Source organism: Sarcophilus harrisii, chromosome 2, assembly GCF_902635505.1.
Source record: "Sarcophilus harrisii chromosome 2, mSarHar1.11, whole genome shotgun sequence".
Classification (NCBI taxonomy): Eukaryota; Metazoa; Chordata; class Mammalia; order Dasyuromorphia; family Dasyuridae; genus Sarcophilus; species Sarcophilus harrisii.
The window spans coordinates 304564305-304588207 of NC_045427.1; the positions used below are offsets into that span (position 1 = coordinate 304564305).

General features: G+C 38.2%; 2 protein-coding genes across 2 annotated transcripts in view; both read right to left on the bottom strand.

The window, feature by feature from the left end:
- FLVCR2 (FLVCR heme transporter 2) overlaps positions 1–1976 on the bottom strand; it is a 77658-nt gene extending 75682 nt beyond the window's left edge. The window contains exon 1 of the mRNA XM_003756240.4: positions 965–1976. Coding sequence (XP_003756288.1) covers positions 965–1510 — 546 coding nt within the window. The 5' untranslated portion in view covers positions 1511–1976. The remainder of the gene's footprint in view (positions 1–964) is intronic.
- A 21069-nt stretch (positions 1977–23045) lies between these two features.
- On the bottom strand, positions 23046–23764 carry LOC116421132 (E3 ubiquitin-protein ligase TRIM4-like). Its single transcript, XM_031949510.1, has one exon. The coding sequence runs from the start codon at positions 23708–23710 to the stop codon at positions 23177–23179; it is 534 nt and encodes a 177-aa protein (XP_031805370.1). The 5' UTR covers positions 23711–23764; the 3' UTR covers positions 23046–23176.
- Positions 23765–23903: the final 139 nt, after the last annotated feature.

The following is a 23903-nucleotide window of genomic DNA, read 5'->3' on the forward strand; positions in this document are numbered from 1 at the left end:
ATGTAAAAATATGCATGTAAAAATAAACAAGCACAACCATCTCACTAGTATGCAAATTTGCTTTTATCTTTAATAAATGGCAAATTTATATGCATAGCAAAGAATTGTTTTAAAATAAATTTCTTTATGATTTACTATCAGTAAATGTTTTTGATTTATATACCGATTTTATATACCTATATATTTAGGGTCAGATGAAGAAGGGTCTCAAGTAGAAAAAAAGTTTAAGAAGCCCTGATCTACATAACCTAGAGTTGTAAAGAAATTGATAGAAATTTGTACTAAATGATAACATTAAGAAATGTGAAATGTGAACTAATTGTGGCAGAAATGCTTTCGATCATATGTTGTTCCAATTGTACTTGTTTAAACTTGGTATAAAAGTGGACCAAGAACAAAATAACACCACTGCCAGAATATGGGCTTTAAAATTCAGCCTTAACAACCCCTCCTCCCCCCAGTGGAAGAGATATGGCACTCTAGAATATATTGTTCTGCTTAAGAACACTAATTGCTAACATGAGATGACACCAGATTAACCTATCCTTTTGGGAAGGAAAAAGTATCCCAGAACTTTTTATTTAGCTTTATGTAAGTCAACACACACACACACAGATAGACATATATGGATATAGAAATATACAAATACAAATATATGTATATATGTGCATTTTTGTAAAAAAAAAAATGGGTATATGTATTAATTAATAGCTTTACTATACTGTCAAAAGCCTAAAAAGTGTCTAGAGTGCTAGAGCTCACTAAGGAGTAGAGAGAAAGAAGCTATGGGTTTTACTCAGCACAATTCAAGAAAGAATTCTATAGACTTTGCCTTCCCAGAATCGATGATGCTTTTCAGATGACAAAGAAAAGGATCTTAATTTTCCCCTTAGTTCTTTCATACTTTCTTCACATATACACACACTGAGCAAAGAGCTATCCAGACGTTCGTTTCTGTACCTACCTGGTTACCAAAGACAGCCAGGGAGCAGGCTGTTGAAACTTCCCGTTCACTAAACCAGACGGCAGCAAGATTGGAGGGTATACCAAGGATGAAGACTTGGGCAACAGCGCAAATAAGCTGCCCCAGCACGGTGACTGGAAAGAGATTTGGCTTCAGGCTGCCCACTTTCACCCAGGCCCCCAAGCAGTTAAGGGCAGACCCCAAGAGGGCAATGGTACGTAAGCCACATTTCTCCAGAAGATAAGCCGCGGGGAAGAGTAGCGGGATATAGGCCACCATATAACTCATGGACAAGCAGTCAATGGAAAAGGTGCTGACCCCATAGAAGTGCTCGAAGATGTTGCTAACGGCCCCATACTGGATCCACTGAAAGGAATTGCACAGCGAATAGGAACTGAACAACAGCACGATCACCCAGCGGAGCTTGGACACCTTGATCTTAACGGATTCTTCCCGGATTGAATCGGGGATATCTGTAGAAGATTCCCTATCAGGTTGCTGAGATAGTCCTTCGGCAGTGGTGGGAACTGAAGTCACACTCACCATGTTTACAAATTTCACTATCCCCCACTAATCCCGACCTCCTAACTATTCAGGTGCCTTGGGTTCCCTGACTCCCTCTCCTTTCTAGCCTCACGATAAGGAACACCTAGCGCTCACAGGACTGCTTCTCCCCACCCCCCCCAAAACGAGAAAAAACAAGAAATCCCACTTCAAGAGAAGATTTATCGGCTTAGTCACTCAGTCGCTACACCAGGGGTAAAGGAGCACTGAGGTCAATATAACACACCTCGGCGCTCTCCTCTCAGCCTAGTCTTCCTGAGATCTCCTTTTGTCTCCCCTTGTCTCTTTTTTTGTTCCCACTGAAATTCCAGCTGATGCTTTTGCTTCTCTTTTGTCACTTCTGACTTCGAACCCCTACTTCTCTCCTCTTCTCACTCAGACATTGCCCTGCTAGCAGGTCAGAATCCCAGCATGCAAACCCCGATCCCTTTGCAATCACTCAAATAGCACCGGGAACAACTTCTGGACCCACCCCTTTCTACACACGTGATCCGCCCCCAATCCCCACCCCGCCCAAACTTTGCTGACCAGTCTCTCCTCTTTCGGTTCTCCGCTGAATCGCCACTGAACTCGGCCCCCAAATCTCACGGCCATCGCCATGGAAACCTCAGGATACTCTCAGGCCCCTACCCCCACGCCTTAGCCTGCTAAAGCCCCCAGAATCCATCTCCCCTTTCCAAAAATTTACAGTCCTTTCTTAACACATGCCCCACAAACAGGAACACCCTAAAGTTGTGGCGATTCCTTTCCAAACTCCTCCTGAAAACTTTCATTCCCAAAGATTAAGTCACAAACACTGTCGTTTTCTCTTATTATCTCCATTCATAAAATTACATTCCTTATTCTTACTACCAAAAAAAGAGCAGAGCATGAGACTGAGATTATTTAGTTTGATCCCCTTAATTTCAGGTGAAGAAATACTCAGAGATAAGGAGACTTGCTTCAAGACCCAGGTCATATCGACTTTTAATTTAGTTTTTATTATGTCATATCAGGTGTGTCCTTAGATTGAGAAAGTGAGATGGATAAAGCCCTTTTCTCGCCTTAGCCTTTCCCATTTCAGAAATTGTAAGCTTGTTTTTACTGAAGGACAGAGAGAGGGAAAGGGAAGGGGAGAGGAAGAGGGAGAGGGAGCTGCTTTGAAGTTCTTGGTATTTCCAGATTTAAGGAACACTGACCCAAAATGTTGCCCTCTTAAGTACTCTTTACTTCCACTGGGCGGCATACAGGACTGTTTTCCCTTTCTTCCATTCAAATCAACCACCCCAAAGCAAAACAGGGAACTTTAAGCTGGTTTCCTCTAGAAGGACAGGTTTCCCTCTCGAACTCCAGTCAAAGAACACTTCCATGATTATTTTTCTGAGATACATCCCATTGCCACTGAGCAAAGACTATAACCACCTTCTACTTTATTTGGGATAGCAAGTTTCCTCAATTGTAAAATGGGGTATAATAGTGTCTACCTCTCAGGGTTGTACAGATCCAACACTAATTGGTAAAGTGCCTGGTATACAGTACCACATGAAATACTGTATAAAAGGTACTTGATAAAATGTTTTCTTCCCTTAGAGAATATATCTATCACACTTGAAATCCATCTTAAAGTTACAGTGGCATCTGGATGTCCCTCACCTAGAGGAAGAAAGCAAATTGGAATGGAAGAATGATGAAAACCAAAGGGTCCAATGTAATTTTTCCATAAAGTTGATCAGAGGCTAGAACATTCTATTGACATAAGAATGACTTCTTATAACTCCATTAAAAAAAAAAAAAAGGTCATTTAGAGAATTAGTGACAGCAAGATAACCCAAGCATCTTCTTTAAGATGACCTGGAACAGAAGAAAATTATGATAACGCATTAAATCATAACTTCAAGTAATGAAGGCTTTGAAATGTTAGTAAACACCAACAATGACTACATCACTTTGGCATTTGACAGTACTGCTTTGCATGAAAATACTTGAGACTCTTGAAGCCAAACAGCTGCCAAGCCCCACAAAAGTTATGTATAAAATATTGCTTGTTTGGGGTACATTCATCAGATAACACCAATGCTGTCTGAAAAATGAAGCACAGTTCTCGTTCTATAAATAGGGATGAAGGTCTGTGATAGGACCAGGATTCCCTGTAAAAGATATTAGTTTTCCCTAAAAGGCAACCAAACTTATTTTTAAAAAAAGCTTTATTTTTTTTTCACTTTCTTTATTTTTCTTGTTTTTGTATTTGTGTTTTCTTTTGTAACATGGATAATATTGAAATATGTTTTGCATGATTTCACATGTATTATTACTATCATATTGCTTACCTTCTCAAAGATCAGGAAGGAGGAAAAGAATTGTTATGGGCCAGAACTCTGAACCTGAAACAAAGAGCTAAGTCAGTGGAATAGATGAGACAGTGGATATCTAGTTTAGCATGGTTCCATACGATTGATCTTACAACAAATAATGGTTTCCTAGTAATAGAATGATTGGTTTATAAGCAGGGACTGAAAGCCAGAGAGGAGAAGCTTTCAAGGGGCAGAGAAAACAGGCAGGAGCTCAAGCTCAAGCTCTTAGAACCAAGACATTCATTCCATCTTCATTCAGGCCCCTGGTGGCAGACTCTCCTCCTGCACTTCCTCCACTGAGACCAAGGCCGGCCTGAAAGGCTCTCCAGAAAGCTGCCCAGCCCCAGGAAGAAGATAATAAAGAATCTGGAGTATAATAAAGCTAATCAGACCCCAGGAAAGGAGACAAGACTTTGAAAGAGATAATAAAGGATTTGGACTTTAACCCCTGGCTACTAGTGTGGTGATTATTCTGACTGAAAAGAAGGTTGGCCAAAGACCTCAAAGACCCCAGGAAAACTGAACCAAAGAACATTACAGAATTTGAAACTCAATTTTTAAAAATGAGTGTTAATATTTTAAAAAAATGAAATTGGAAAATATTTCAAACAAATAAAAGTGAAACATTAAAGTAAAGCACTAATGCTTTAAAAAAAAAAAAAAAAAAAAGCAATGAAGATGTCCCTGGGACTTGACTGGCCCTTGCAATCTCTGATGCAACTTTTATTGGTTACCTAACAGTTCTATATTTTGGGGAATATCCTCCAACTCTGAATCTCCTTACCCTGTTCTGTTGACCAGATTTAATTCCCTGTGAATATGAGGAGGGAAACATCTAGAGATCCAAGTGCTGTTGTATGCTTGCTGCATATCCTTGCTGTGTTAGCAATAAGTAACGTCCTTTTGTTAATTGTTCAATGGCTTGCTTGTGTTTCATTGTGTCCTGATATGAGTGCTGGTGTTAGGCCTTTTTCTAACAGAGTCTTTGCTGATTTATAGGAATCCTATTCCTAATTGAATGCAGAGGTTTTCTTCAGGTGTTCTATATGTTAATTATTTCCAATTTGTCCCACATGTAGCTTGTTTGTATAAGTTCATAGAACTGTTTGTACAGTTGTCTGGAAGAAGATACACTCAGATTCTGATAAACTCATGATGGAAAGAGCCATCCACATGCAAGAGAGAATTGTGGAGGCTGAATGTGGATCAAAGCATAATACTTTCACCTTTTTTGTTTGTTGTTCATTTGCTTGGTTATTTTTCTTTCTTGTGTTTTCATTTTTCCCTTCTGATCTGATTTTTCTTGTGCAGCATGATGAATATGGAAATGTGTTTAGGAGAACTGCATGAGTTTAGCTTATATTGGATTGTTTGCTGTGTAGGGCAAGGGGGAGAAGGCAAGCGCAGGAGAAGAATTTGGAACACAAGGTTTTGCAAAGGTAAACATTGAAAATTTTGCATGTATTTGGAAAAATAAAAAGCTATTATTTAAAAAAAAAAGAAGAAGAAGAAAAGAAAGAAGGTGTGCTCAGCTTGGAATCAAAAGATGTTCCAAACATTTTTTTTTGCTTTCACCTATGATTCTAGTTCTCAAGAATGCTCTCAAGGTCCCTCTGAAGAACTCTGGAATATATTGTGAGGTATGGAAGACATTAGCAAAGAAATGCCTAGTCTGACAAGCTCACATCAGAGAAGATGCTATGCACTATGAACAAAGCAAAATTGTAATAGTTCAAAAGAAACATAAGATGTATATATTTAGAGACACTCCAATGTTCATATGGACAAACCAATCATATTGGTTTGATCAGCCACAGTTAGACATACTGTACTTTGAGCCCAATATACTGACATGGTGATCTCATTTTGACCCTCTTTAGGAATGGACAACAACTATGATTTCTTGCTATGTGACTTATGATTCACCTAATCACTTATGATAATAGCTTTGTGATTCTGATCACACCCTAAAGTCATTTAACTTCTTTAAGCCTCAGTTCTCTCATCTATAAAATAAGGGGATTGGATTTAAAATGAGAGGATTGGATTCTCCAAGTCCTTTTTAGTTCCAAATTTATGATCCTGTGCATTTTCTCATCTGTAAAATGTGAAAAATATCTATAGTGCTTACCTTAAAGGATTGTGAGGATCATATAAAATTCTGTTATATGTAGTGCATTGTAAATCTCTAAGTTTTCTGTAAATACATATGTATTTATTATCATAGTACCCAAACCCCTTCACTTAAAAATCAGCAACAGATTTGGGGAGCCTTTAGAGCCAATAAACTTAACAGAAGGGAGGTCATTTTCTGCAAATTCTGTACTCTTAGTCCACGTATGATTAGCTATATATATGCCTTCTAGTGACCCCAACTAGCTAGCAGTTATTATCATGCCAAAGAACTGGAAGCCCTGAACATTTGGTTAAATGTATTTACTACATTTACTATTTATTAGTTATGGAAGTGCCTAAAATGATAAAGACATATAATAATAGAACTCTAAGCATGGAGTCAGGAAGATTTGAGTTCAAATTCAATCTCAAACATTTACTAACTGTGTGATCCTGGGCATGTCTCTTAATCCTATTTGCCTCAGTTTCCTCACCTGTAACGTGAGCTAAAGAAGGAAATGGCAAACCACTCCAGTATCTTTACCAAGAAATCTTCAAATGGAGTCATGAAGAGTTGAACATAACTGAAATGACTGAACAATAACAACAAAAATGATAATACCATTCTGTTCCTATGTAGCTTATTATTATAAGGAGTAAATGAGATTTTTTGAAAGTGTTTTGTAAACTGTAATAGTTTATGCAAACATGTCTATGCAAAAAAAATATTCTTACCACTTAGGCAATACCTTGTAGCAATACAAACAATGAAAGTCTCTATTTTGATGGATCTACATTTTCTTTTCTTTTTTTAAACTGTATTATATCTTTTTATTTACAAAACATATGCATGGGTAATTTTTCAACATTGATCCTTGCAAAACCTTCTGTTCCAAATTTTCCCCTCCTTTTCCTCCCTCCCTCCCCTAGATGGCAGGTAGTCCAATACATGTTAAATATGTTAAATTATATGTTAAATCCAACATATGTATACATATTTATACAGTTATCATGCTGCACAAGAAAAATTGGATCTAGAAAGAAAAAAAAAACCTGAGAAAGAAAACAAAAATGCAAGCAAACAATAACAGAAAGAGTGAGAATGCTACGTTGTGGTCCACACTCAGTTCCCATAGTCCTCTCTCTGGGTGTAAATGGCTCTCTTCATTACTGGACAATTAGAACTGGTTTGAATCATCTCATTGTTGAAGAGATCCATATCTATAAGAATTGATTGTTGAATAGTCTTCTTGTTGCCATGTATAATGATCTCCTGGTTCTGCTCATTTCATTCAGCATCAGTTCATATAAGTCTCTCCAGGCCTCTCTGAAATCATCCTGCTGGTCATTTCTTACAGAACAATAATATTCCATAATATTCATATACCATAATGTATTCAGCCATTCTCCAATTGATGGGCATCCACTCAGTTTCCAATTTCTTGCCACAACAAAAAGGGCTGCCACAAACATTTTTGCACATGTGGGTCCCTTTCCCTCTTTTAAGATCTCTTTGGGATATAATCCCAACAGAAACATTGCTGGATCAAAGGGTATACACAGTTTGGTAACTTTTGAGCATAGTTCCAAATTGCTCTCCAGAATGGTTGGATCTGTTCACAGTTCCACCAACATTGTATCAGTGTCCCAGTTTTCCCACATCCCCTCCAACATTCAACACTCTCTTTTCCTGTCATCTTAGCCAATCTGACAGTGTAGTGTATCTCAGAGTTGTCTTAATTTGCATTTCTCTCATCAAAAGTGATTTGCAGCATCGTTTCATATCATTAGAAATAGTTTCAATTTCTTCATCTGAAAATTGTCTGTTCATATCCTTTGATCATTTATCAATTGGAGAATGGCTTCATTTCTTATAAATTTGAGTCAGTTCTCTATATATTTTAGAAATTAGGTCTTTATCACAATCTTTGAATGTAAAAATGTTTTCCAGTTTATTGCTTCCCTTCTAATCTTGTCTGTATTAGTTTTGTTTGTATAAAAACTTTTTTTTAATATAACATAAATCAAAATTATCTGTTTTGTGATCAATAATGATCTCTAGTTCTTCTTTGGTCACAAATTCCTTCCTCCTCCACAGATCTGAGAGGTAAACTATCCTATGTTCTTTTGATTTATTTATAATCTCATTCTTTATGCCTAGATCATGAACCCATTTTGATCTTATCTTGGTATATGGTGTTAAGAGTGGGTCAATGCCTATTTTCTGCCATACTAGTTTCTAATTTTCCCAGTAGTTTTTGTCAAATAGTGAATTCTTAGCCTAAAAGCTGGGATCTTTGGATTTGTCAAACACTGGATTGCTATTGTTATTAACTATTTTGTCCTGTGGATCTAACCAATTCCACTGATCAACTAGTCTATTTCTTAGCCAGTACCAAATGGTTTTGATGACCACTGTTTATAATATAGTTTTAGATCTGGTACAGCTAGACCACCTTTGATTTTTTTTTATTAATTCCCTTGAAATTCTTGACCTTTTGTTCTTCCAGATGAATTTTGTTGTTATTTTTTCTAGGTCAATAAAACAATTTTCTGGGAGTTTGATTGGCAATGCACTAAATAAATAGATTAGTTTAGTAATATTGTCATCTTTATTATATTTGCTTGACCTATCCAAGAGCACTTAATATTTTCCCAATTGGTTAGATCTGGTTTTATTTGTGTGGAAAGTGTTTTGTAGTTTTGCTCATATAGTTACTGATTTTCCCTTGGCAGATAAATTCCCAAATATTTTAAACTATCAGTGGTTATTTTAAATGGAATTTCTCTTTGTATCTCTTGCTGTTGAATTTTGTTAGTGATGTATAAGAATGTTATTGATTTATGTGGATTTATTTTGTATCCTGCCACTTTGCTAAAGTTGTGAATTATTTCAAATAGCTTTTTAGTTGATTCTCTGGGCTTCTCTAAGTATACCATCATATCATCTGCAAAGAATGATAATTTGGTTTCCTCATTACCTACTCTAATTCCTTTAATCTCTTTTTCTTCTCTTATTGCCAAAGCTAGCATTTCTAAAACAATATTGAATAGTAATGGTGATAGTGGGCAACCTTGTTTCACTCCTGATCTTATTGGGAATGCTTCTAGTTTATCCCCCTTATATATGATGATTACTGATGGTTTTTAATAGATGCTACTGACTATTTTAAGGAAAACTCCATTTATTCCTATACTCTAGTATTTTGAGGTGTTGGATTTTATCAAATGCTTTTTCTGTATCTATTGAGATAATCATATGGGTTTTGTTAATTTGGTTATTGATATATTCAATTATGCTAATAGTTTTCCTAATATTCAACCAGTCCTACATTCTTGGTATAAATCCTATTTGGTCATGGTGTATTATCCTGGGGTTGATTTTCTGTAATCTCTTTGCTAATATTTTATTTAAGATTTTTACATCAATATTCATCAGGGAGATTGATCTATAACTTTTTCTCTCTTTTCTCCTACCTGGTTTAGGTATCAGTAGCATGTCTGTGTCATAATAGGAATTTGGCAGGAGTCCTTCATTCCCTATTTTTTTCACATAGATTAAATATTATTGGAATTAATTATTCTTTAAATTTTTGTAGAATTCACATGTAAATCTATCTGGTCCTGGGGATTTTTTCTTAGGGAGTTGATTAATAGGAGCTACATTTTCTTGGAAGAAATATAGGAATAATGCAGAGAAAGTAGTTGATTATTGATATAATAAAAGACAGAAAAATAACTGATTTGCTCAAAGAGCTATTTATTTATTTAAAAAAAAATTTTTTTTATTATTATAGCTTTTTATTTACAAGTTATATGTATGGGTAATTTTACAGCATTGACAATTGCCAAACCTTTTGTTCCAATTTTTCCCCTTCTTCCCCCCCCCCCCCCCCGATTGCAGGTTGACCAATACGTGTTAAATGTGTTAAAGTATAAATTAAATACAATATAAGCATACATGTCCCAACAGTTATTTTGCTATACAAAAAGAATCGGATTTTGAAATAGTGTACTATTAGCCTGTGAAGGAAATAAAAAAAATGCAGGTGGACAAAAATATAGAGATTGGGAATTCTATGTAATGGTTCATTCATCTCCCAGAGTTCTTTTGCTGGGTGTAGCTGGTTCAGTTCATTACTGCTCTATTGGAACTGATTTGGTTCATCTTGTTGCTGGAGATGGCCATGTCCATCAGAATTGATCATTATATAGTATTGTTGTTGAAGTATATAATGATTTCCTGGTCCTGCTCATTTCACTCAGCATCAGTTCATGTAAGTCTCTCCAGGCCTTTCTGAAATCATCCTGCTGGTCATTTCTTACAGAACAATAATATTCCATAATATTCATATACCACAGTTTATTCAGCCATTTTCCAATTGATGAGCATTCACTCAGTTTCCAGTTTCTGGCCACTACAAAGAGGGTTGCCATAAATATTCATGCACATACAGGTCCCTTTCCCTTCTTTAAGATTTCTTTGTGATATAAGCCCAGTAGAAACACTGCTGGATCAAAGGGTATGCACAATTTGATAACTTTTTGAGCATAGTTCCAAATTGCTCTCCAGAATGGCTGAATGTATTCACAATTCCACCAACAATGTATCAGTGTCGCTGTTTTCCCACATACCCTCCAACATTCCGCATTATCTTTCCCTGTCATTCTAGCCAATCTGACAGGTATGTAGTGGTATCTCAGAGTTGTGTTAATTTGCATTTCTCTGATTAATAATGACTTGGAGCATCTTTTCATATGGTTAGAAATAGTTTTAAGCTCTTCATCTGTGAATTGTTTATTCATATCCTTTGACCATTTATCAATTGGAGAATGGCTTGATTTCTTATAAATTTCAAGGAGCTTTTTATTAATGAAATTGCAGTTAGTAACAAATGTAAGCAATTTACTTTTTGATGTTGTAAATACAACTAAACAATCAAGAGGAGAATCATGAACCAAACATATGACTTCTCCACAAATTGATTCCTATGTAATGTAATATCAGACTGTGAATTTAAAATCCTTGGGAATTTTTTAAGTACAGAGGAGTTGATTTATTTGTAAAATAATACATTTGTTTTCAAAAACACTCATTACTAATTACCAAAAAAAAAAAAAAAAGAAAAAAGAAAAAAGAAATCAATATGTAGAATCACAGATAGTTCTGACAAACACAACTAGATGGCTCCGTGAATAGAATTCTGGGCTTGGAGGCAGGAAGACTCACCTTCATGAGTTCAAATCTGATATTAGACACTTATCAGCTCTGTGATACTGGACAAGTCACTTTAATCCTTTTTGCCTCAGTTTCCCATCTGTTAAATGAACTGGAGAATGAAATGGTAAATTATTCCAATATCTATGTCAAGAAAACCCCAAATGGGGTGATAAAGAGTCGGATATGATTGAAAAACAACTATACAGTGACAACTATACTGCTGCCTCTCTCAGCAATGATTTGCTAGAAGGACTAAGTGCCTGGAATACAACAGAAATGACCAGGGAAGGAATGGTGGGGCAAAAGGAGAACTCCCCTGTGATAAGTAGATACCACTACTAGACAAAACACTACTTTCTATTATCTTTCAGCATTAATTTTTTTTATAATAACTCAGAGAGACTTCTAAATGTAGCATATGAAAATGGAATTGAGTCCTAGGAAAGGAACTTTAAAAGCTTCTAAAATTCCAAGAGAAACTCTGAAAAGAAAGTATCCTAATTTACTCTATTCCTGCAAAGTGACAAGGATGTGAAAGCCCAAGGACCCTCAACTTGCTTTGTTTTCTTTTTTTAAAATATATTTCCCCCCCCCAATTATATGTTGAAATAATTTTTAAACTTTTTTTTTTTTAATTTTGAGATTGAAATTCTATTCTCTTTTACTCCTGTAATGCCAAAGAAACTGAGCAAGACAGAGGTTAGAGACCTATTCAATAGTTTATTAAATGGAGAGAGATACTGGGACCAGATGGATCTTGGTCCCAGGGCTGGACAAGACTATCATCACAAAGAATCCAGCCCCAAGTACTGGGACAGCAAGCTTTTTTATAGTACAACAAGAACAGTGACATAATGGGGGAGGTACCTAGGTGGGGAAAGCCCCTAGAATGATACAATGGAGGGAAGTTACTGATATTCTAATGACATCTAAAATGGATAAACCTTTATCCTGTCAAACATTAAGAAAGAATGTCTATAACCTAAAGATATAAAACCTTCATCTCATCAACCATTTAAGAGGGAATGATTATACCCTGGGGTTTTCGGGCAGAGCAACTGAGGTAGACCTTTATCTCATCAAACATTAAGTGGGAAAGGTTATAATCTGAGGCAGAATAACTAAATAGGACAATTGGAGAAACTGGGTCACAACATTAAAAGGGAACTTTGGCACAACATTCCCCACTTTTTCTCTTGCAACTATTCAAATCTTTGAATTACCTTCCTCTAGAAGGTCTTAGTATCATAATTTTGAACAACCCTATGTGAAGTAAATAGACCAAATAAAAATCAAAATAAAGCTAGACCAATGCAAGGACTTATGGCAAGTTCAAGTCTCTCCTTGATAACCCCAGAGTTAATCAGCAATACACAAAGTTCCTTATTTCACTTATTTCTGACAATCAATTGTCAGATCCTCTGCAGTTGGGGAGCATATGGACAGCTGTGGTCATTTGTGCATGACTCGGCCTCTGCTTACAGAGCAGCAGGGCTCAAGGCAGTTGTGCTGCCCATTCAGAGGGGCAGCCAGCTCCAGGAGAGAAGGGCAAGGCTTGGAGTAGCTCCACCTGTCCCACCCAGAGGAACAAACAGGGCTGCAGAAAGCATCAGATTTCTGAGCAGATTATGCAGTTAGACCAAGGCAGGCAAACCCTAAACTTTTAGAGGCCCATTATCAACTACAAGGTCCTTTTAAGTATGCTGAAATACTAATTAAGGACCTGGGGTAATAGGAGTGGAGAAACAGATCAGAGAGACTGCCAGTTCCAAGACAGGTATCTAATTTCTGGTTGTTTCTAAAAAATAATCCCCAAAACTGAGTCTGCCAGAGCAATTCCAACAGAATATGGGATTTCAAAGTTAAAGCACAACCAGCAAATCATAGTCTAGTAAATTTAAGTAAGGAGTAAAGGACTTCTAATTAAATCTGAACTAGTAAGGTAGGGGGTAGGGCAGAAGTGCCTAAGAAAATACACCAGTTTCCCCAATTTCCTATTTCTTCCTCCCTTTTTTCTTTTGGAAAGGAATGATCAAATGACCATCCCATATATAAATCACATACATATGCATATACATAACAGACTAAAAGTCCCTCAAACATAACAGCAATAGTGACACAAGTTTAATAATTTCCATCCCAAGTCTTAAACACACAGTAATACAGTTAAAATTCTAACAAGTCAACTACTTTCCCACTCCCCATATCAGTCCAAATTATATCAGGAAAAGGGGCGATGGTTCTCAAAAAACTATTTCCTGCTGAAAATGGGCAGAAGATGCTCAGTCCAGGGAGGGGGATGGGTGTCTGTAGTGTGGCATACTGACAATCAAAGCTTGATGTAGGTCCCAGAAGCAAGTCAATATATCTGCAATTTGACCAAATCTAGAAATGAAAACAAATCTAACAAACAAAAGTTAGAATAGTCTGAGATAGAAAGACTGGTCTACAAGAACTGCTACAAGATGTGGCCTCTCATAGTTATAAACCTTAAAAAAAAACTTGAATGTCCAGACACAATATCTAGTAACCATAGATGACCAGACTAAATACTTATTTGCTCAAGTATTTAGGGTATAATGATTACAGATAACCAGATTGGAAATAGCAAGGTATGACATAATTGAATTGCATTAACAATTTCTTATTGACCATTGCTCTGAATATTGAAATCAGTTACAGGAGGAAAAAAATGCAGTGACATATTAACTACAAACCTAAGACATTTTACCTCCAGTAACAAATCCTAAAAAGATATTTACCATAACCTTATCGGTTTGCTGCTTTTAGCCAAGAACCAGGTAGCTACAACTTGATAAAAAATGTCTGGAACAGTTTAGAGGGAGGGGGGAGGAGAGGATTCCATGCGACTGCCCTTCCCCCAACTCCACCTCCAAAGGGGGAGAGGGGGGAGTCGAACTAAACTTCACTCCAGGCTAACTAGATGCTCCAATAGCTGAAGTAAGGGGGGGGAGGGGAAGGAAGTTTAAATCTTTACAAAAGATCCCTACCCCATCCAACATTTAAAGTAGCAGAAATCAGTGGGTGGGTGAGTGAATTCCATAAAACCCACATGTCCAGCAGAGCTGGATTTAAAACATAATTTACAATGTTATAATATAGGTAACAGCTTTAAATTCCCAATAATATAAAACTGCTTTTCCCATCTCATTTCAAATAATGAAACAGCATAGTTTCTTTCTGTCCCTCTGGCCCCATGTGGCCATTATTCCTAATGAATTCCTAAGCTAAAGATAACCAATTCATTTCCCAAATTTAGAATCATCTTTAAATTCCCAATCAATTATTTTCTCCAGCTGGAGTTCAATATTGAAATAACCAATTCCCAAATTTGATCATTGTTCTTAAATTAACAAAACAGACAAATTACACAGAATACAGTAGCTATTTAACACAGACAAAAAAAAAATAACACAGAAAGACTATCCACCAGCCATTTAACATTTTACACAGACCAGGGGCTATTTGAAAAGAATAGCCCTGAGGGAAGTTGTGTGCTCCAGTCTTCCCTCCCATAATCCAAATGGAGCCCCCCCTTTTTTAACCTTAAGCCACAAAACAGGAAATAAAATACAAGATATACAGAACACTGATCACACTTAGACTACACAATTACAACATTCAGTAGGACACTAACATTAAAATCAAGCCAAAATGGAGTCTTAAAATGCCCAGTCTTTGTAGACAGCCCCCTGAGCATGCAAAAGCGTAATTCTGAGGCTTCTATAGTTAAAAGGCTGTGACAGGAGGGGCATTGCTCTAACACAGGATGACCAAATCAGGGAAATCAAGTCCCGTTTTCAAATATATACACTCCTCACTTGATGGAAGAAGGGGGAGGAAAGGCCAGATTGAGGGTGGGGAGGAAGAGATGCCATCTTACCCGGCTTGGTGCGTTCCAAATGGTGAGGGCTCCTCTGGCAGTTCCATGCTCAAACTTGAGGACAAGGCAGCTCACCTAAGCTCCCATATCTTTCTGGGAGAGCAAGCCCTGAAGGAGAGATTGCTTATCCCTGTCTAGGGAATAGCAGCTGTGGGCAGAGACATATCTTTAAACTCAGTTCAGTGACCTTTCTCTTTATAGCTACAGTCTGACCATTAGAGACTCCATTGAATTTAACAATGGATTGGGAGAAGGGCTCAGACACAGCTCCTCTTTTCTCCAGTTATCTCCCCAGAACAGATCAAAGAGAGCGCTGGCTTGGGACCCCCGAGAAGGGTGGGGTCCCCAGAACAGCCATGTGTCTCCTTGGTCTTGGGGGGGGGGGCGGTAAAGGAAGTTTCCTCAAGCAAAGCATCTGCTCAAGGAAAGATTTTATCAAAAAACAAGCCAAATGGTGTCAAGGACACCCCAATAGTGACAGCCATGTCCAGTTAGACACTAATCAAGAAACAAGCCAAATGGGTATCTCAAGGACACCCCAATAGTGACAATTGCATCCGGTTAGACACAAATTAACAAGCCAAATGGTACCCAAAAAAGGACACCCCAATAGTGACAACCGCATCTGGTTAGACACTCATCAACCAAGCCAAATGGTACCCCCCAAAAAGGACACCCCAATAGTGACAACCACGTCCAGTTAGCCACTCATCAAGAATCAATGGCATCTCGAGGACACCCAACAGTGACAACCATGTCTGATTATTCACCCACAAGGCTAAGCCAATATGTCTTTAAAAGACACCCAGATTTATACTCTGGAATGCCCAGAGTTATGCCAACTGGCACACAGAACCAGATGTGTCTTAGAATCACCCAGGTAGTGCCAACTGCCTGCAGTTCGACACTACTTCTCAGGATTTATTCTGAGAACCCAGGTGTTATCACAAGCAAGTATATTCTAATATTCTGAGAATCCAGGTGCTAACACTCTCTCCCAGCCTGATCGAAAGTATCCACTGTTGGGAGTAGCCCCAGCTAGTGAATAGCTCTCTCCCTGGAGCCTCTGGAATCCAGAGGATTGGCCTTTTCCAGGAAAGAAAACCCAGATCCCCTACTGATCCCCAACTGTTTCTAGGCCCAAAGTGGAGACTTGAAATGTATCTAACCCCTAGTCCCATTCTCAGTTCCAAATATCTCGCTGAGGAAGCTCCAAAATGTAATGCCAAAGAAACTGAGCAAGACAGAGGTTAGAGACCAATTCAATAGTTTATTAAATGGAGAGAGATACTGGGACCAGATGGATCTTGGTCCCAGGGCTGGACAATACTATCATCTCAAAGAATCCAGCCCCAAGTACTGGGACAGCAAGATTTTTTAACAATAAGAACAGTGACATAATGGGGGAGGTACCTAGGTGGGGATAACTGAATGGTGGGGGAGGTCCCTAGGATGACACAATGTAGGGAGGTTACTGATATTCTAATGACATCTAAAATGGATAAACCTTTATCCTGTCAAACATTAAGAAGGAATATCTATAACCTAAAGGTATAAAACCTTTATCTCATCAACCATTTAAGAGGGAATGGAGTTTTGGGGTAGAACCTGGGGTTTTGGGGCAGAGTAACTGAGGTAGACCTTCATCTCATCAAACATTAAGAGGGAAAGCTTATAACCTAAGGCAGAATAACTAAATAGGACATTTGGAGAAACTGGGTGATGACATTAAAAAGGGAACTTTGGCACAACACTCCCTGATCCCTTTCTGAGGCAGTAAGCAATCAGACATAGGTTATACCTATGTAATCATGTAAAACATTTCCATATTGGTCATTTTGTATAAGAAGACTCCAATAGAAGAAAAAGAATGAAAGGAAGGAAGTGAAAAATAGCATCCTTCAGTCTGTATTCAAACAATACTAGTTCTTTCTCTGGAGGCAAATAGTATGCTTTCTCATTAATCTTTTGGGATTGTCTTGGATCATTGTATTGCTGAGAACAGCTAAGTCACTAAACAATTCTTTATTGTACAATATTGCTGTTACTGTGTACAGCAATACAATGTGCTACCTATTCAAGCAGAATAAAAGCCCTATTTTTAAAGGTACTTATGTAAGTCACTGTCCATATTAAAGGTTGGATAAGGCAGGAAGGAGCAAATATTGCTTTCTAAGATGCTGGTTGTATTGAAGGATAAGTAGACATTACCTGCCAATTAAAATGTTAGCTACAATTTATGCCAGGATGCTGGCTTGTGAGGAACATCATCCAAAGGTATTCAAGGCTCAAAGTCACAGTTTATGCCATCAAACAAATCCCAAGTGTTGTCTCTGCCTGGAGCAGGGGGCAAGCCAATCAGTTTGGAAGCCCCATGTTCCTTGTTGAGAATGGATCAGACATGTAGCTTGTGAAGGATATTTGACAAGACTAGTTCCTAGCTCAAGGGTTTCTATCGTCATTTGTAATGCCAAAGAAACTGAGCAAGATAGAGATTAGAGACCAATTCAATAGTTTATTAAATGGAGAGATTTACTGGCACCAATGGATCCATGTTTGGTCCCAGGGCTGGACGAGACTATCATCTCAAAGAGATGGGGGACATAATGGGGGAGGTACCTAGGTGGGGATAACCTAATGGTGGGGGAGGCCCCTAGAATAACACAATGGAGGGAGGTTATTGATATTCTAATGACATCTAAAATGGATAAACCTTTATCCTGTCAAACATTAAGAAAGAATGTCTATAACCTAAAGATATAAAACCTTCATCTCATCAACCATTTAAGAGGGAATGATTATAGCCTGGGATTTTGGGGCAGAGCAATTGAGGTAGACCTTTATGTCATCAAACATTAAGAGGGAAAGGTTATAATCTGAGGCAGAATAACTAAATAGGACAATTGGAGAAACTGGATCATGACATTAAAAGGGAACTTTGGCACAACACATTGTAGCAAGCAACTCAGTAAGTGGGGAAAGGAAAGTTTCTGTACATCAAAAACTTCTCAATTTCTTATTCAGAGAAGAAAGTGAATCTGTAGCTCTACACTACATTTGAGTGAGAAGAAGGTAAATGGGAGCATCAATAGCATCTTTCTATAAAGACAAATGGGAAGAAGGACTATCTCAAGAAAGAGTTCTTGACATAATTGTAACTAGCATTTCTAATTTCTAAACTGTTAACTTTAGGGTGGTTTCCAAAATGCTTTACAATTATTATCTCATATGATCCTCATCATAACCCTGGGAGATAGGTTCTGTTATTATCACCATTTTATAGATGAGAACATTGAGGCAGATAAAAAGTGTCAGGGCCAGGGTTACATAAAAGACTTAAGCCTTGCACAATAAATTTCCAGAGCAGTCCGCTTTCACTGCTGGGATTTTGTCCATTATAAATAACTAATAAAAATATATTAATATATCAATAATCTACAGGACTAATAAATTAAAGAGAAGGCGGGTTAGGAGATTCTAGACCTGTATTTCATAAAAATGAGGAGTTTGCAACATGGAAATTCCCTCCACTAATTCTGATTGACAATCCATCATTAACATAGTCTTAGAGAATTGCCCTGACCTACTTTTCTAACCCCAGATGCAAAAAATAAGATACAATAACACCCATGGGATCTACTACTCTATTATCTTTCTACTTCATCTGTAGCTCAAGATAAAAACACCACTGCCCACACCCACACTCATAACTAATCTGGGAATTAGAGGGCTTTTCCCTGGGATACAAAATTTTTAAATGGAAACGTTTAGTTTGTCTACTCCTTTAGCTCATAAGTCCTAACTGCTCCAAAGAATTATGAATGAGTACCACATATGACAATGGAGAACTGCACAATATGCATAAGCAGGCTATAACATTCAGATTCAAAATTAAAGGAAAGAAGAATTCCAAAGAAAAACAAAAACAAAAATTAATTGTATTCTAAGAACAGGTTGGTTAGTTGGCATGAATTAGGATTTATGGGTGAACAGTCTAATCACAGCATTGGGAGAAAGTAAAGAAGATCTCCAGCAGATTAGGTGTACCTCTTATAATAAAGGAGGACCTCCCATTATTAAGGAAAAGAAAGGAACTAATTGATATTCCCTAGAGGCATCAATAGAGACACAGCTTCTGTTGATTCACATTAAAGTGACAGTTGTTCAGGGTACTTTGAATGCTTTGGCAGTTCTGGAAGAAACTCTTGGTTGCCATAAGCATTGAGACTACAGAAACAGAGCTGTCAAATGCAGTGTATATTCTTATTCCCCCTCTATTCTTTCCATCTTAACCTACCAACTTCTCCACTTAAAAAACAAAAGGAGCTGTGTATGCGTAAATAATACAGTGGGATCACTATGCCCATTACTACCACAAGATCATTAGGCGATCAGTCAATAAATAGTTTTTAGGCTTCATGTACAAACTTTGGGAGATACAGGGAAAATAGTTCTTGTCCTCAAGACAAGATTCTTATTGGGGATAGAAGATAAGTAAATAACTAGGTAGCTGGGGTAAATGTGAGAGACACTTGGGAAGACTTTCTATAGTAGGAGGGATTTGAGCTACTTCTGAAGAAAGTAAGGGAAACCAAGGGGCAGAAGTGAAGTTGGATAAAAGATATGAACAGCCAGTTTTCAAACAAATAAATCAAAGCTATCTATGGAAATAAATGCTCTAAATCAACATTGATTAGAGAAATATAAATTAAAACAACTCTGAGATGCCACCTCATACCTATCAGATTGGCTAATATGACAATAAAGGAAAATGATGAATATTGGAGATGTGGGAAAACTGGGATACTAATGCATTGTTGATGAAGTTGTGAACGGATCCCACCATTCTGGAGAGCAACTTGGAGCTATGCCCAAAAGGTGATAAAACTATGCATACCCTTTGATTTAGCAATATCATTACTAGGTCTGTATCCCCAAGAGATCATTTAAGAACTTACGCTGTGTGAAAATACTTCTGGCAATTCTTTTAGTGGTGGCTAAGAATTGGAAATTGAAGGAAAAATGGCTGAACAAATTGTGGTATATGGTTGTAAATGGAATATTATTTTGTTATAAGAAATGATAAACAAGATGATTTCAGAAAAACTTGGAAAGACTTACATGAACTGATGTAAAGTGATGTGAATAGAACCAGAAGTACATTATACACAGTAATAGCAGTATTGTTCAATGAAGAACTGTGAATGACTTAACTATTCTCAGTAGTGCAATGATCTATGTCAATTCTATAGGACTATTTATGAAATATAATATTTACCTCCAAAGAAAGAATAGAGTATGGGACCCTGTAGAGAGGGAGTATTGAGGCCACTTCAACCTTTGGTGCACAATAAGTTTTTTGCCATGTAGCAGAAATGCCCTTGTTGAGCAAGGAGCAATGATTTGTGACCATGGGAACAGGTTTCAGCCTAAGGATCACAGTGTAGTTGCTCATGAGCAGGGATGCCTTAACAGGGTCTCTCACCTGTGAGTGAATTGCTGAATTGCTGGATTGGCTCTCCTCCCATTGGCAGATACCATGCATACCCAAAGTCCATGAACTACTTCTCTGAATGGTGATTGGGGATTGCCTACTGTTCACACACTGATCACACTTGCAAAAATATATCTCAACAAGGCTGTATGGCATAATAAACTGGAGCTCTTTTCAACTCTTATGAGCCTCCCACCTCATTCATCTGGGGCCTTTGAGATCAAAGGGCTCATATACTTTGAACTCTTAAGGGAACTGCAACAGAATATAGCCTAAAGCTTGCTATTTTTCATATCCTTTCATTCTTTTTCTTTTATGGGAGTCTTCTTGTACATAATAATATCAAATGTTTTATGTGAATGTATATCTGATTATTTATCATCTTAAGGAGTGTAAGATAGGAAGAGATATAATTTGGAACTTAAAATTTAAGAAAAAAGACAAATGTCAAAAAATTGCTTTAGCACATAATTGGGGGGGGATATATACATATAAAAATAAAAGAGCTGTCTCATGTCTGGATTGCCAAACACGATGGGGAAAAAAGAACTGAAGATATGGATGATAGACATGGGAAAGAGTAAATGCAAAGGTAAGAGGAAAAAAATAAAATTCTATGAAAGAAGATGAGCATAATTGTATTGCAGAGGTTTTAAAGGGAAGTAAAGAACAGTATAGGAAAACTGAAAAGTAAGTAGGGGCCAGAATATGAAGGGATTTAAATGCCAAATGGAGGATTTTAGATTTGATTTTAGTGGTAACAAGAAAAAGCTCAAGTTTATTGAAATGGAGATCATATGGTCAGATCTCTACTTTAGGAAAATTACTTTAATATATTTGTAGAGGTAGATTGGATAGGAGAAGAACTCAGGGCCAGAAGAGCAATTAGAAAGCTTTTACAGTGATCCAAGTTTAAAGTTCAGATGAGAGGTCTGAACTGTGATTGAAAAGAAAGCAGTAAGGAAAAAAAGTAAAGAACCTATATATTCTAAAATATTTATAGCAGCTCTCTTTGTGGTGGTAAGGAAATAGAAATTGTGAGAATGTCCATGCATTGGGAGTGGCTGAACAAGTTGTGATATTTGAATGTGATGAAATACTCTGGTTATTTAAGAAATGATAAATTTGATGATCTTAGATGTAAAGGGTGAAACTCCTAAAAGATGTGCTTAAATTAGACAACCTAGCACTTAAGGCTAATTACGTATTGGACAATGATTCTATTAGCATATGTTTGGGAAAATGGCCCTTCTCACTGTTCCATGCTGGCTCGATGTTTGGTGTATTCAGATAATCGTAGGAAGGATTAGGGGGTGAAGTGAGAGTGAGACAAACCAGACTCACTTTTCCACAAGGACAAGGAAGAGAAAGGTTGGTAGCAAGCCTATGGCAGTTTGTCTGTCTCCTTCACTTCTCTCCCTAAAGACCAAGGACTTTTACTTATCCTGACTCTGCTGATTCTGAAGCCTACAGGGAGCTAGCCCAGACTTTACATTTTGATTCTGTGTGAACTGTGAACCAAAGACCCTAATTTCACTGAAGAAGTCCCCAGTGACCAGGAAATAGGGTGAGTGTTTTTAATAGATAAAGAGGGAATTTACTTTGTTAAGGACTAAACTAGTAACCTCTTCTAGCTGAAATGGGACAGTTATTAGGAAAAGATTCTCCCCTGTCCCCAACCCCACCCCAATCCCCACCCCAAGGGAACACTATAGAAAGCATACTTAGGTTGATCAAGGGACAAGATGGACTCTTTGGATACTTTAGAATGAATATTGGTTCTTCAAGGAAGAAGAAATAGAGGCAGATAATTGGAAACTAATAGGAGATTAACTATCTGAATACTATAATAATAAAGGTCCTGATTCAATTTCTAAGGAAACATTCTATATATACAACATATTACAATTGGTCTTAAAGAATGCCACAAGTAATAGATCTTCTCGACAGAAAAAGCTCAGGGGCTCCTGATGCTTGGGGCACCAGTCCTCCTGGAAGGCCTGTAAATTCCTTCACAGAGAACCTGTGCACCGCCAGAAGGGAGTCCCCAAACTCCCTACCCTTGTGCTGAATCCCAAGGGACTGCAGGGGAGCCAGATTTCTCCATTTCGTTCCCTGAACCGTGAACCTGGCACTAGACCTTATCATTTAACTCCCTGACCACCAGAAACCCTAATCTCATTTGGGTCCCCCAAATCCAAACCCCTTCTCAGTGATTGGGAGTGAGTGGGTGGAGGTGAGAAAGAAGCACAAAATTCTTTTTTTTAGTTGAAAACAGAAAAATTTTATTAAATAGAAAACCAAACACTAGTGCTGAGGCCCCAGGACCAGGCACAAAGGAGCCCCTAGCCCAGGAGAGACTTGTTTGAAAACTATAGAGGGGAAGCATGAAGAGGAGTCAGGGAAAGGCCAGGTGGGCCCAAGCCCAGTATTTTGCTGTTACAATTGACTGCAAGGCTGGTTGGGGCCAACTTGGGGTGCACAGCTCAGCCAAGTCAGGCAGTGGACACCAGCAAAGGCTTCTGGGAGTGGGCAGGACTCTGGCCACTGGATGCTCCTGACTGGCTGCTTTCAGCAAACGGGCTCACTCACTATCCAGGGCCCCTGCCTCTTGTTTGGGGTCCAGCCCTTGCAGCTGGGTCAGGGTATGGCCCTGGTGAAGCTTGGAGTATCTGCACACAAAGCAGATTTCCTCATGATCTTCTTGACAGAAAAAGCTCAGGGGCTCCTGATGCTTGGGGCACCAGCCCTCCTGGAAGGCCTGGGACTGCTCGAGGCACAGCTTCAGCTTCTGGGCCATCTGTACCATGCTCTGAATCTTCCAGTTGGTGTGGAGGTGGGAAGTCTGCTGCTGTGGAGGGAGGCAGCTCCGGCAGAAGGTGTTCCCAGAATCCTCTGTGACGGGGTCCCTGAAGTAGTCCTTGCAGATCCGGCAGGTCAGGAGGTCCTGTAGGCCTCTGGACAGGCTCCGGTCACTTTTGGCTCCTTCCCCCACAAGAGTGTCCCTGTTCTCCATGTCTCTCTGAAGGCTGAGTCCCTCAGCTTCTCTAGGGCGCTGCCTCTGCTGGCTGGGTCTGCCTCCAGGAAGGTTCCTCTCAGCTTCTGGCTCCTCTGACATTTATATCAGTCTTTATCCCCTCCTCTGAGGACAGAGATTCTCACCTGTGGGAAGTGTCAACTCAAGGAAATAACACCTTTCCTGAGGCTTAAAGTAGGATGCTTAACCAAAGTACTTACTAGTGGGTTTTTTTTTTTTTACCCACCCCACCCACTACTTTATCTTTTTTACCCCTCCTCCCTCTCTTTTTACC